Source organism: Galeopterus variegatus, unplaced genomic scaffold (genome assembly GCF_000696425.1).
Source record: "Galeopterus variegatus unplaced genomic scaffold, G_variegatus-3.0.2 Scaffold936, whole genome shotgun sequence".
Lineage (NCBI taxonomy): Eukaryota > Metazoa > Chordata > Mammalia > Dermoptera > Cynocephalidae > Galeopterus > Galeopterus variegatus.
Genome location: NW_007727047.1, coordinates 441,675 through 454,958, shown reverse-complemented (window position 1 = coordinate 454,958; position 13,284 = coordinate 441,675). Strand labels below are relative to the sequence as shown.

Below are 13,284 nucleotides of genomic sequence, written 5' to 3'. Positions count from 1 at the left end.
GGCAGACACAAGAACTTCAAAATCATAATACTGTACTGAGAATATTTGGCCCAGGGACAAACTGCCCAACACATCTCATGAGCTCCGGAGGTGGTTATTGTTAAACCATAGTGCAGTAATTTATGTTATAAATTACTGTTAACAGTAACTGAGACGTCAGAAAAAATTTAATTATGTGCAGTGGACCTGTTTTGGAAGATAGGGGAAGTTTATGATCCATTTTAGAAGGCTTTTTATAGAAATGGTTGATATAAAACAAATTTTATTGCTTAAAGGAGTAAGTCTTAAAAGCACACCAAATTATCTTGAAAACTCCCATATGAAGGATGTCCCTTTCTTCATATAAGACACTACTTTAGTTCTCAAATAATGAATCAAGGGTGTACTTTGTTTTTTGATAGAATGATTTTCCTGTTGATTTCACCATTATCCCTTTATGTGGGTGTATCTCAGTTATATAAAACATCACGTTGAAACGTTTGATTAGTTTGCTTTAGTCTTGCTCAGTGTTGCTCACTGTTTTCATTCTCTAACAGCATCAGCATCATTTGGGAACTTGTCAGAAATGCCAATGGGTCCCTTCCTAGAGCTATTAAATTTGAAACTCTGTGAGTGTAACTCAACAGTCTGTGTTTTAAAAAGCTCTTCAGGTGATTGTGATGCATGCTGAAGTTTGAGAATTTCTGGCCTAGATTCTGTCTGAATTAATTCTGGTAATTATTTTTGAATTAGAGACTCCAGAGTTCATAGAAATTAAATGACTGGCTCACAGGGGCACAGTGTGGTCAGTAGTAGTACATATTGAGCAATAAGGAGTTCCCTTACAAGCAAACGAATAACAATAGTAGGTGAAGAACCTGGATTTATTTACAGTTTTAAACAATGTATGTAAATTATGTGCCAGTATCTCTCATAAATACAGGTATAAGAATCCTTAAAAAGAGATGGGCAAATTGAATCTGCCCATATATAAGGATAATACTTTGTGACAAAGAGTTTACTCTGGGAATGTAAGAGTGGTTAATATTTGAAAATTCATTAGTATAAGTCATATTAAGAGAATAAAGAGTAAAATCATTTGATCATCTCAATAGATACAGAAAAAGTTTCTGATAAAATTGAATACCTATATATGGTAATAGCTTGTAGCAAATTAATGGTAGAGGCAAAGTTCCTTAGTCCAATGGAGCAGCCTTTCTCAATCTTCTTACCCTGGAGGAACCCTTGCAAAAAATTACAGCTCCAGCTCCCATGCGCTAACATAATCAGTGAGTTATAGATATGATGAGTTAGTAATAATTATCAGTGTTCTTTTGATTAGAGAATGATATTTTTTTAATATTCAATCTGCCCAATTTATTAGCCTACTCTTTTTTGTTGTTGTGGTGGTGGTGGTGGTTGTAATTATCAGTGTTCTTTTGATTAGAGAATGATATTTTTTTTATATTCAATCTGCCCAATTTATTAGCCTACTCTTTTTTGTTGTTGTGGTGGTGGTGGTGGTTTCTCCTCCCCCAAAAAGATATTAACCCTAGTGCAAGTCAGTAGTATAGGTAGAGTAAATTTCAGTGTTTTCTTTTTAGTTCTTCCAGGTGGTTTTCAATAATGCTCAAGACTTGCTGATATCCTTCCTCACTTTCAAGACCAAACAGCATTACAAGATTTCCTTTGCCACATGATTTTTTTCAAAGATTCAGTTTTCCTTTGAAATCCAAAAATTTCCTTTGAAATCACTTGGAGTTAGAGCATTTTTTTCTAGACTTGTTCAACTGGTTCATATTACTAAAAAAAAAAAAATCTGCTAAGAAAACTAGCTTCCGCAGTCATTCTTCATCTTCAAAGCACTCAGTAAAGTATGGCCTACTATCTTCTTGAAAGTACTTCTGTAATTCACCTTTCAGCTTACTGTTCTGTCAAGAATACCACCTCTGCTAAGCCACTGGATTTCTGTATGTAGCGGAGATTTATGTGCTCAAACTGCACTGGTCTTTATTTAATAAAGCGAATCATTTTTGTGGCATTCTAGACATTTTTCATTTCATTTCTAAGGGTTTTTGATGCTAGTACCTCTCAGAAGAAAGCAATACCTTGTGACAACATTAGGAGATATATATATATACACATAAATATTTTTATTTATGTATATAAATATATATGTATTTTATTTTTTATTGAATCATTGTTTATTATGCATATTTTTGGGATTCAATGTTGACATGTTGATCAAATCAGTATTACTAGTATATATATTGTTACAAGTTGTACTTATTCTTTATGCTCCTTGTCCAACTTCTCCCTATCCCCCTCTCCCTCCCCCCTCCCACCACTGATAACCCTAGATTTCTTTTCCCTCTGAAAGAGTAACGGTTACTCTGTTGATTTGTTGCCTAGATGATATGTTCAGTGCTGAGAGGTGTGTTCGGGTCCCCTGGTATTATCATAGAGCAGATTCTTCTTTAGTCACTCTGGAATAGATTTTGTGGAGAGAGACATCCTCTTTTCTCTGCTAGTGACTCTCCTTGTTTCAATGCACTCCAGTGGTTGGTGGACCATCTGCGTGGTGGTTGTGACATCTAGCCACTTTCATGGCAGCCATGGTTACGGTGGTGGCAGTGGTGGGCCACCCAAATGGAGGTGATGTTTTTGGCATGCTCCTTGGTGCTGGCGGTGTGCCTGGTTGTGAGTGGGTGGGGGTCAGGTCCCTGGCTCCAGCCTTAGGTCCCCTGGTGGGCCCAAGGTACTGGTGGTGTGCCTGGGCCAGAACTAATTTTTTGTCATTTGCTTACTTCTAAAATGGGGGAACTTCCTATGGAGACCAGTACTTGAGCTTTGTGGTTGAGCTAAATTGCTGCTTTGCTGCTGTTTCCCTAGGGAAGGCTTTCTGTGCAGGTCAGGGTTTAACGGTTGACCTTATAGGTACTTCCAGCTCTCTAGAGACCCAGTGCATCTGGGTTGTGTAGAAACTCTGATTTGGGCTTGAGTCTTTTCATCAAACTGTATCCCATGCAATTCTGTATTCCTGACCAGTCTCCTTTGAGTGGTCCTGTGCTGATTGGAGGGTAGATTGGCTGTCCTTGCTGTGTCCCAGTGTTCTCCTGGTGGGCCTGTTTCCCCCACCACTCTTGACCCAAACACTTCCCATGGACAGGCCATGCTCCGATCTCTTGTGATGACTCACCGGCCTCTAAATGGCTCCTTTTTTCAGTTGTTCCAGCTCCTCATTCCTGCATGGGTCCATGGGAACCCTATTAGTGGTCTTGCTGTCCTGGGGGCCACCAAGGCCCCCTTCTCCCCTGCCGCCTCCAGGCAACTCCATCAGAAGGGCACAGCTGTGGCTTTTGCTGGCTCTTGCTCTGTTTACTCAGCAGCTCCAGCCTTAAAGTGGCCATGGTATGAAACCCTCCAAGCAGTTTTTTCTTTCTCATTTTGTTATAATAGCTTTTCCCTTGGCGATTTGATAGCTGTTTTTGGCTTTTCTGTTTACATAGCTCAGTGATAGTGGTTAGGCTTTCATAAATTGATTACTACTTCTGTCTTTGAGCTTGTTCTGATTCCAAAAATCCCATTTATTTTAAATTAATTAAATTTGTTTATTTATTTTGGCAGGAGGTAGAGGAGACCGGCTGGTAAGGGTAACCAGATCCTTGACCTTGGTGTTATAACACTGTGCTTTAACCAACTGAGCTAACCAGATAGCCCCTCCATTTATTTTAAATTTGAAAACAAGAATAAAGACAGGGTAGTGATTTTTTATTTTTGAGTTGTATTCATTTATTTCCTTATATTTTAAACTTACAGAAGGGTTTTGTTTGGAAGATATTTTAGAAATAAAGATTAGAAAATTGTTTCTAAAATTTTTAAGATGCAGAAATGAGTTTTTATCCATATAGTTTTTAAACTTGGAAATCACATAATGATGGAAATATTTCTAAAACATTTTTTTTCAAAATGCTCTTTTCACTGCACAAATTTCTTTCAAAAAGCAGTTATTTTGTTACTTTCACACATCGTTAAAATGCTGGTTTTATTTCGAAGGAACAGATTGTTTATTATAATTATCTTTAAAATAATTGTTAGCAAACTGCAAATAGCTGCCATAATATCTAGCAGATTTGAAACATTTGCCATTTTGTAAAAATAAACTTGTAATTCAGCTTTAAATGATCATTCCTTACAGCTTTATGGAAGCACTGTACAGTTGTATATTTTAAAGGCCTTTTTTTTTTGGTTGGGGGTGGCTGGCTGGTACTAAAGTCTTTTTCAAAAAATAAAATTCACCACAATTTATCTGATAGCAGGTAAATTACAATATGTTACAGAATGCTGAAAGTGAGGAGTGAGTGAGGCCATGTCTGTCATCCCTTTGTCACGTGGGATTCCCAGTCTTCCCTCAAGAATCCTACATGTATGTCACCATCTGAAATGTGGATCACCTGACATGAAGCACTGGTGTCAATGCACATATTAAATATTAGTAAAACATAATTTTAAATGGAAATTTTAGATTAAAATTTTAATAAAGCTTCTCAAGAATCATACAAATTGACTGATTTGTGTACCCCTGCAGGGGTACTTTGGAGACCACTGTGCTGTACTACAACTGCCTCCCTTCCTTTTTCTTTATTTTCTAGGTCTGCCCACATCTAGCTTTCTTTTTCATTTCTTCTGACTGAGTTATCTTTCTGACAGATAAGTGTATACCTGACTTTCATAGATGTATGTTTGTTTAGCTTTCCCCTCTGTTGGGAGCTCTTGGAAAAGCAGTAGTTGTTTTCATGGCATCGTACGTCTCATTGCAGTACTCTCAGCTTGTAGGAGTTACCACTAAATATCTGAATGAGTAAGTGAACGAATTAACAGCAGCTGCTCAATAAATGGTTTTTGTGTGTGATGTTAGGCTTTATGTCTGTCTTTCCAAACACTCTAGTTTTGAGAAGTGATTATTCTCCTTTTACAGGGCCTATTCTAGTTTTACAGAGAGTTTCAGTAACCTGCTCAACGTGATGGAGTCTAGATTTATTTTCTTTTGAAGAGTTATTTTTGCTTTGAAAAGTAATATATCTCTTAGTATAAAAAGTGACGTAAGAAGCTATAAATGAAGAGTCTTGTTCTCACCTCTAATCCTACATGTTTCCTCCCCATCCTGCTTTCCTCAGGTAACCTCTTTTATTAGTTTCTTATGACTTTTCCAGTGGTTCTTTGTGCAGGAACAATTTATTATTATGCCTGACCTTTCCTATGTAAAAGGCTTCATACTGTATGTATTTTTCAACATATATACTTTTTTCTTTTGCATTTACTTGTTTTAAAAATGGACTTTGGGCCGGCCGGGTGGCGCACTGCTACAGTGTGCCGCTTGGGAGTGTGGCAGCGCTCCCGCCAAGGGTTCGGATCCCACATACAGACCGATTCCCGCTCACTGGCTGAGCAAGATGCAGGCGCAGCACCGAGGGTTGCGATCCCGTTGCCGGTCCCGGTCCGGTATGGGCGCGACACTGAGGGTTGTGATCCGTTGCAAGACACGAAAAAAGACAAAAAGGAAAAAAAAAATGGACTTTATTTCTTAGAGCTGTTTTAGGTTCATGGCAAAACTGATTGGAAAGTACAGAATTCCCATATGGCCCCTTTTCTTCCCCCGACTGGTTCTCCTACTATCAACATCCCACACCAAAGTATTACATTTGTTAGAATTAATCAACCTACTTTAACACATTATTACTCAATGTTCATAGTTTACATTAGAGTTCACTCTCAGTATTATACATTCTGTGGGTTTTGATGAACATGAAGTATCCACCATTATGGCATCATACTGAGTAGTTTCATTGCCCTAAAAATCCTCTGTGCTCTGCCTATTCATCCCTCCTTCCTTCTAACCCTTGGCAAGCATTAAACTTTTTACTGTCTCCATAATTTTGCTTTTTCCAGAATGTCATACAGTTGTAACCATATCGTATGTATCCTTTTCAGATTGGCTTCTCTCACTTAGTAATATGCATTCATGGTTCCTCCATGTCTTTTCATGGCTGGATAGCTCATTTCTTTTTAGCATTGGATAATATCCCATTGTCTGGGTGCACCACAGTTTATCCATTCATCTACTGAAGGACATCTTGGTTGCTTCCAAGTTTAGGCAGTTATGGCTAAAGCTGCTATAAACATCCTTTTGCAGGTTTTTGTATGCACATACATTTTCAGCTTTTTTGGGTAAATGCCAAGGATTGTGATTGCTAGATTGATTGAATGGTTAAGAGTGTGTTTAGTACTGTAAGAAACCACTAAACCGTCTTCCAAAGTGGCCATACTGTTTTGCATTCCCACCAGCGGTGAATGAGAGTTCCTGTTCCTCCACATCCTCTCCAGCGTTTGGTGTCTAAATGTGTTTTTTAACTTCATAACTTGTCCTGGACCTCTTTTCAAATTAGCACATAGAGAACATCTACATTTTCTTTTTGAACATCTATATAGTAGCATTACTGCAGTTTATTTAATTAGTCCTCTTGATGGCCACTTGGATTGTTTCTCATATTTTCCTTTTATAAACAATGCTGCAGTGACCTTAAGTCATTTTTCTGTGTTGTGCTGGTATATCTGTGGGATAAATTCCTAGAAATAGGACTGCTGGGTCAAAGGGTTTAAAGACATTCGTATCATCAGATTGCCTTCCCTAAGGGTTGTACCAATTTGCACTCTTACCAGCAGTTTGTGAAAAGACTGTTTCCTTATAGCTTCACTAATAGAGTTGTCAGACACTGGGAGTTTTGCCAGTCTAATAGGTGAGAAATATATTGGTGGAAGTTGAGTATCTTTTCATATGTTAAGATCACTTGCATTTCTTTTTCTGTTATCTGTGTGTTCCTGTCTTTGGGTCATTTTCCTGTTAGACTTTTGGATCTCTTGAAATATTAGGAAGATTAGCTCTTCATGATATGAGTTGCAAATATTTTTTCTCAGCTTTATCATTTGGTTTTATAGAGCCATGAGTTTGAACCAAGTTCTGTCTGATTTTGTAGTCTGTGTTCTTCAGCACTCTAGGTGTGCTGCTTCGGTATTACATGTTCTACATTCTTGAAGAGATTTATTAGTGTGTAGCTGTGATTTAATGCACCTAGCATTTTAAAACTGTCTTCTAATGATGACTTTTTTTCCCTTGATAGACACGGCATCAGCGAGGAGATACACATCCTCTAACTTTAGAAGAAATTTTGGATGAAACACAGCATTTGGATATTGGACTCAAGCAAAAACAATGGCTAATGACCGAGGTAAGAATAGGCTTAAAATATTGTAAAAAATTAGTTGATTTCCAGAGATACTTTCTATAACTAGAGTTTTTTTAATATGCTGAAATCTGATAATGCTTTTACTTTTTCTTAAAAGAACTGGTGTAGGATCTTTGTTTTTGTTTTTTAAACATACACATTTTTTTTTTCCTTTTTGTCTTTTTTCGTGACCAGTAACGGGATTGCAACTCTCAGTGTCGCGCCCGCACCGCGACTGGCAATGGGATCGCAACCCTTGGTGTCGCACCCGCACCGCGCTCAACCAGTGAGCGGACCGGTCTCTCTATATGGGATCCGAACCCTCGGCGGGAGCGCCGCTGCGCTCCCAAGCGCTGCACTCTACCGAGTGCGCCACCGGGCCGGCCCAAACATACACATTTATAAGATTGTTTGATTTGGTTTTTTTTTTTTTTTTTTTTTTTTTTACATAATTTTGTGTTTCTACTTATTTTAAAATGTTAAAGTTAAGACTTTAGTGTAAAAGTTGTAAAGAAGTCAATACACCAATTCCACTTACGTTTTTATAGAGAAATTGATGCTTATTTCACTTTATAATTTATATATTTGCAAAGTGTCTTGTTTTTATATGTGTTTTAGGAAATTTAAAACATGAGATACTGTAGGGATAGCAAGATATATTTTGTTGCACTATTACTACTAAGAAATAGAAATTACTGCCTCTAGGAAGTTACTTGGAAAAATAATCATGAACATTGTGTATGAACACACACTGTTTGAAGAAATCCCAGCACAGTCATTGACAATGCTAATTTGGAAATGAATAGCATTTAAAAATTTTTTTCATTTTTATTTTATTTTTCCTTTTTCTTATTTTTATGAATAACATTTTTAAAATTCAGATTTTTGCCTTTTTTTGAGTTTACATATGAAACAACAACTAAGAAAACTAATTTCTAGGACCAGTGATAGATTTTAAAGACCAAATGTAAAATTCCTAAAACATAATTCAATTAATTTATTTTACCAAGCAAAATATAGTTTTTGATTTTTATAATATAAAATGAACCAGTTAATCAGTATCATTGTAGGTCGTATTAGTGATATACAAATAATGGTAATCCACATTTAAATTTGCTGGTTTACCTAATCTTGGAATTTCATGGACTGCCAACATTAAAGGTTATTTTTATTATCATATTACTATTCTATTCTCCCTCCTTTCTTCTTTCTGTGTTTCTTCTCTTTCTCCTTTCAGGGACAGGCTGGCAACTGCAGAAGAAAATAAATAGGGCTGCTCTTTCTTGAAGAGCTTTCCTTCTGATATTAGCTGTACAACAGAACTGTCTAGGAACATAATTTTATATTCTTTTTTTTTTTTTTTTGTCCTTTTTTGAGACTGGCCGCACCACGCTCAGCCAGTGAGCGCTGTGAGCGCACCAGTCATCCCTATACGGGATCCGAACCCGCGGCGGGAGCACTGCTGCGCTCCCAGCGCCGCAGTCTCCCGAGTGCGCCACGGGCTCGGCCCTAATTTTATATTCAGTAGTTCCTGCATTCCTACTCATTTTCATTCTCAAGCTGTCATTATAGGTAACGTTCTTGTATGTACTAGTCTGGTCCTTTTCGGTGCTTTCCACATCTGCTAGTGCCAGTTGATATCAGGTGGAAAAGACTGTTAATTGTTCATCCCAGGGCAGTGCCTCTCATGTTGTTATGCCAGTATACAATAAACTATACTTTGGGGGTGGGATGGGCAATACCAGTTCACTTTGCCTATTAATATTAATTGGTGTTTTATTGGTTCTTACCCATTTTGTCTTCCAAAATAAAGCTTTCTTCAAAGCAGTTATGATAAAATGGCTTATTTCTTTCAAAGAATTTATGTAAATAATACATAATTTCTTTTATAAAAAGTGAGCATCATGCTGATCTTTACCTACTGTCCTAGGATACTGGATGTTCAGTATTTTAAATCTACTAGTTCGTATTCACAAGATACTTTTAGTTTACTACATTGGGTAGTGTTTTTTCTTTTTTAATAATTAGTGGAATTTAAGAATGTATATATGAGATTTCCTTTTGCTAATATATCCAAATTGTGTCACTGTTACAGGCATTAGTCAACAATCCCAAAATTGAAGTAATAGATGGGAAGTACGCCTTCAAGCCCAAGTACAACTTGAAAGATAAGAAGGCCCTACTTAGGCTCTTAGATAAGCATGACCAGCGAGGATTAGGAGGAATTCTTTTAGAAGACATAGAAGAAGGACTGCCCAATTCCCAGAAAGCTGTCAAGGTAACTTCTCTTTTCTTTCTATGTCTTAACATAATTTTACTTAATAAAATTTAAATAATTTTTAAAACCTCCATCATACATACATGGCGATGTAGAAAGCTACTTGAAGATATGAAATTTGTCTTGTGCCACTGAGCAGGAAAGAGGGTTGCTGCCTTTGTGTAACTTTGTCAGGTTTCTTTTCTTAAAGCTTGAGTCTTCAGAAAATTTTGGCAAGTTTTCTTAAAAGGCATTAGTGTTTCTGTTATAAGTTGTATTTGTAAACAAGAGCTGCTTCAGCACTATTATAGTAGACATTGATTACCTGAAGAACTAGAGGTATTAAATGCAAAAGCATTGGTTAATAACCTGGCTGTTTTGAAGTCGTAAAGGGGTTATCACCAAAAGTTATACTGGTACAGAGTACATTTCCAGTTTAAATTTGAAACTCTCTTGGAAAAGCTGCTTGTTTCCATTCTTTATAATTGCTAATGGTTGATGCTAACTTGGAAGCAGGTTCATTCTTCTTGCTACTTGTGGAGTAAAACTTGCCCCTTTCTCTCCTCTGCTTCTTGGTAAAATTGAATTACATACGTGTTAGACCATTTGGGATTGTCCTACCTGTCCCTGAGGCTCTGTTTTTTTTTTTTTTTTCAATTTTTTTTTTGTTCTATTAATCTATTGTCAAGTTCCCTGACTTTTCATCTTAAATTTGTTGTAAGTCCAATTGAATTTTTTATTTTAGAGATTGTATTTTTCAGTTCCAGACTTTTTTTTTTTTGTCTTTTTTCGTGTCTGGCAATGGATCGCAACCCTCAGTGTTGCGCCCGTACGGGACCGGGACCGGCAATGGGATCACAACCCTCGGTGTTGCTCCCACACCTCGCTCAGCCAGTGAGCGGGAACTGGTCTGTATGTGGGATCTGAACCCTCGGCGGGAGCGCCACCGCACTCTCAAGCGGCACACTGTAGCAGTGCGCCACTGGGCTGGCCCCAGTTCCAGACTTTTTATGGTTTCTGTTCCTTTGCTGAGTGATTTTCTGTTTATTTATTTATTTTTTCCATTCATTGTAAGTGCCTTTTCCATTATACTCTTGAGAATAATTTCTTACAGCTGCTTTAAAATCTTTTTCTTCTAATTCCAACAGCTGAGTCATCTAGGGGCTGGTCAGCACTGTTTTTTTCTTTCTCTTGAGTATACGTTATGTTTTCCTATTTCTTCATATATCTCATATATTTCTGTTGGGTCTTGGACATTGTGAATCATATGTGTAAAGACTCACAGTTCTGTTGTATTCCTCCAAAGAGTGTTTTTGTTTGTTTTGTTTTGTTAAGTGGGCAATTATTTTGGCCAGACTCAGACTCTAAACTTTGTCTTTCCTACAGTGAGTAGCATTTAACATATCTATTCTGTTCTTGAGCCTTAGCTCTTTTGCTTGGAGTCTTTTCAACTCATGCATTGTTCAGGGCAGCCAGAGATTTGGACAGAATTTATACTCCTCTGAATTTCTTTTTTCCCAGTTTCCCTTTTTCACTTTCTAGCTACTGTGGTTACCCCGTATCAATTTTCTGGTTTTTCAATCCAGAAACACTGAGGATTTCTTTCTCGCTTTTATCTGCACAGGCCACTGATGGTGGCCTTCCCTCAGTGCTCTTTCCTTCTTCCAAGTATACACCTCTCCTCCCCTTTCTGCCTGTTTTTGGTAGCTCTTCAGTTCCTTTAATGATTTTTAAATGTCTTGTCCAGGTTTTCTAGTGTTTTCTGTGGGAGGGTTGGTCCTTTAGGAGCTACTTCTCCATTACCAGAAGCAGAACCCTCCCAAGATTTTTAATTTAACATGCCTAAACTTAAACAACCTGAACAAATATTGCAAATAATGACATGTCAGCAAAGTTGATGAATTGTGCTCTTTATAGTGTGTTGAATGGTAAGCATTCTGAATCCTAGCTTAACAGTTAGGAGTGCTAGGTATGTTTCCTGCTCTGCTCTTTTTTCCCATTTTGATAGGGGCCAGTATTGTTACTACACATTAGGCTTTTCATTACATTCTTAAGTAGAACAGTGCTGTAATCTGATAATTGTTTAGTCCATTTTAAATAATATTGTGATGTAAAGTCATTTTGACACCCTATCTTTACTGGCTCTGTTCTTTTAGTTAGGGTTAGAGTTGGAGGGATCATGAAAAATGCAGTCTGTTGTCATTTTCAGAGAGGATTTATTTCTAATTTCTTTGAAACCCAGAATTTTATTCTCTTTTTACTAATGTATAAATGTGTTTTATCCTAAGTAATTTCTGAAGGAGTTCTTTGTCATAGATAGCTAAGCTAAATTCCTTCTGCATTGCGTCCTCTTCAGTTCTTGGTTGGGATGGAAGATAACTTACTGTCATTTTGTTGATCATACAGTGCTTTGAAGAAATAGATAATATAGTTCTAGCAAGGAACAAAAAGCATTGTGCAAAAGCAAGTAAATAAGAGAATGAAGAAAACCAGTGAATGTTCCAGATTACTCATCCCTCAGTAATTGTTATTTGGGGGTTTTCTAACAATTAAATTAACTGCCAGTGTAGTCCGATTAGGCCAGTCTGCATTTGTGATGTGATACATTAATTTTAAGGCAATGTATTGAATTAGCTACTCTTAAGTGTTATTTACAATTAAAGAAAAATTTTAACTTGTAAAAAACACATAGCATAAATTTTAACATATTAACCATTTTTAAGTGTATAGTTCAGTAGTGTTAAGTATATTCACATTGTAGTGGAAATGTTCCCCAGAACTTTTACGTTTTGCAAAACTGAAACTCTGTACCCATTAAACTACTCCTCTTTCCTCCTGCCCCAGTCTCTGGCAGCCATGATTCTACTTGAGTTTGATTACTTCAGATACCTAATATAAGTGGAATCATCCAGTATTTGTCTTTTTGTGACTTTTTAATTTTTATTTCATTTAGTGTAATTTCCTCTAGGTTCATCCATATGTTGTAGCATGTGACAGGATTTCCTTCCTTTTTAAAGCTGAATAATATTCCATTGCATGTATATACCACATTTTGTTTATCCATTCATTTGTCAGTGGACATTGGGCTGCTTTTATCTCTTGGCTATTATGAATAATGCTGCTATGAACATGAGTGTGCAGCTAACTCTTTGAATCCCAAAAGTAGGATTGCTGAATTTATCATATGGTAATTCTATTTTTAATTTTTTGAGAAACTGCCATACTGTTTTCTATAGCATTTGCATTATTTTAGCATCCCACTAACAGTGCACAAAGGTTTCAGTTTCTCCACATCCTTGCCAACACTTGTTATTTTCTGTTTTTATTTTTGACGCTCGCCATCCTAATGAGTGTGAGGTGATAGGTCATTGTGGTTTTGATTTGCATTTCTCTAGTGATTAGTGATGTTGAGCATCTTCATGTGCTTGCTGACCATTGTACGTCATCTTTGGAGAAATGTCTATTCAAGTCCTTTGCCCATTTTTGAATTGGGTTATTGGTGTTTTTTTGTTATTGAATGGTGGGAGTTCTTTATATATTCTGGATATTAATCCTTTAGATATATGATTTGCAAATATTTTCTCCCATTCTGTAGATTGCCTTTTCACTCTGTTAATTGTATCCTTTGATGCACCAAAGTTTTTTTTTTTTTCCCTTTTTGTCTTTTTGTCGTGACGCAACGGATTGCAACCCTCAGTGTCGCGCCGGGACCGGCAACGGGATCACAACCCTTGGTGTTGCACCCGCACCTCGCTCAGCCAGTGA

The 13,284-nt window shown here is 37.1% G+C and overlaps 1 protein-coding gene across 1 annotated transcript in view; it reads left to right on the top strand.

Annotated features, from left to right (window-relative positions):
- The window catches only part of GTF2E2 (general transcription factor IIE, polypeptide 2, beta 34kDa), a 76,141-nt gene that overhangs the window by 32,400 nt on the left and 30,457 nt on the right, over window positions 1–13,284 (top strand). The window contains exons 4-5 of the mRNA XM_008573584.1: window positions 7,158–7,265; window positions 9,358–9,540. Of these exons, the coding sequence (XP_008571806.1) occupies window positions 7,158–7,265; window positions 9,358–9,540 (291 nt within the window). The remainder of the gene's footprint in view (window positions 1–7,157; window positions 7,266–9,357; window positions 9,541–13,284) is intronic.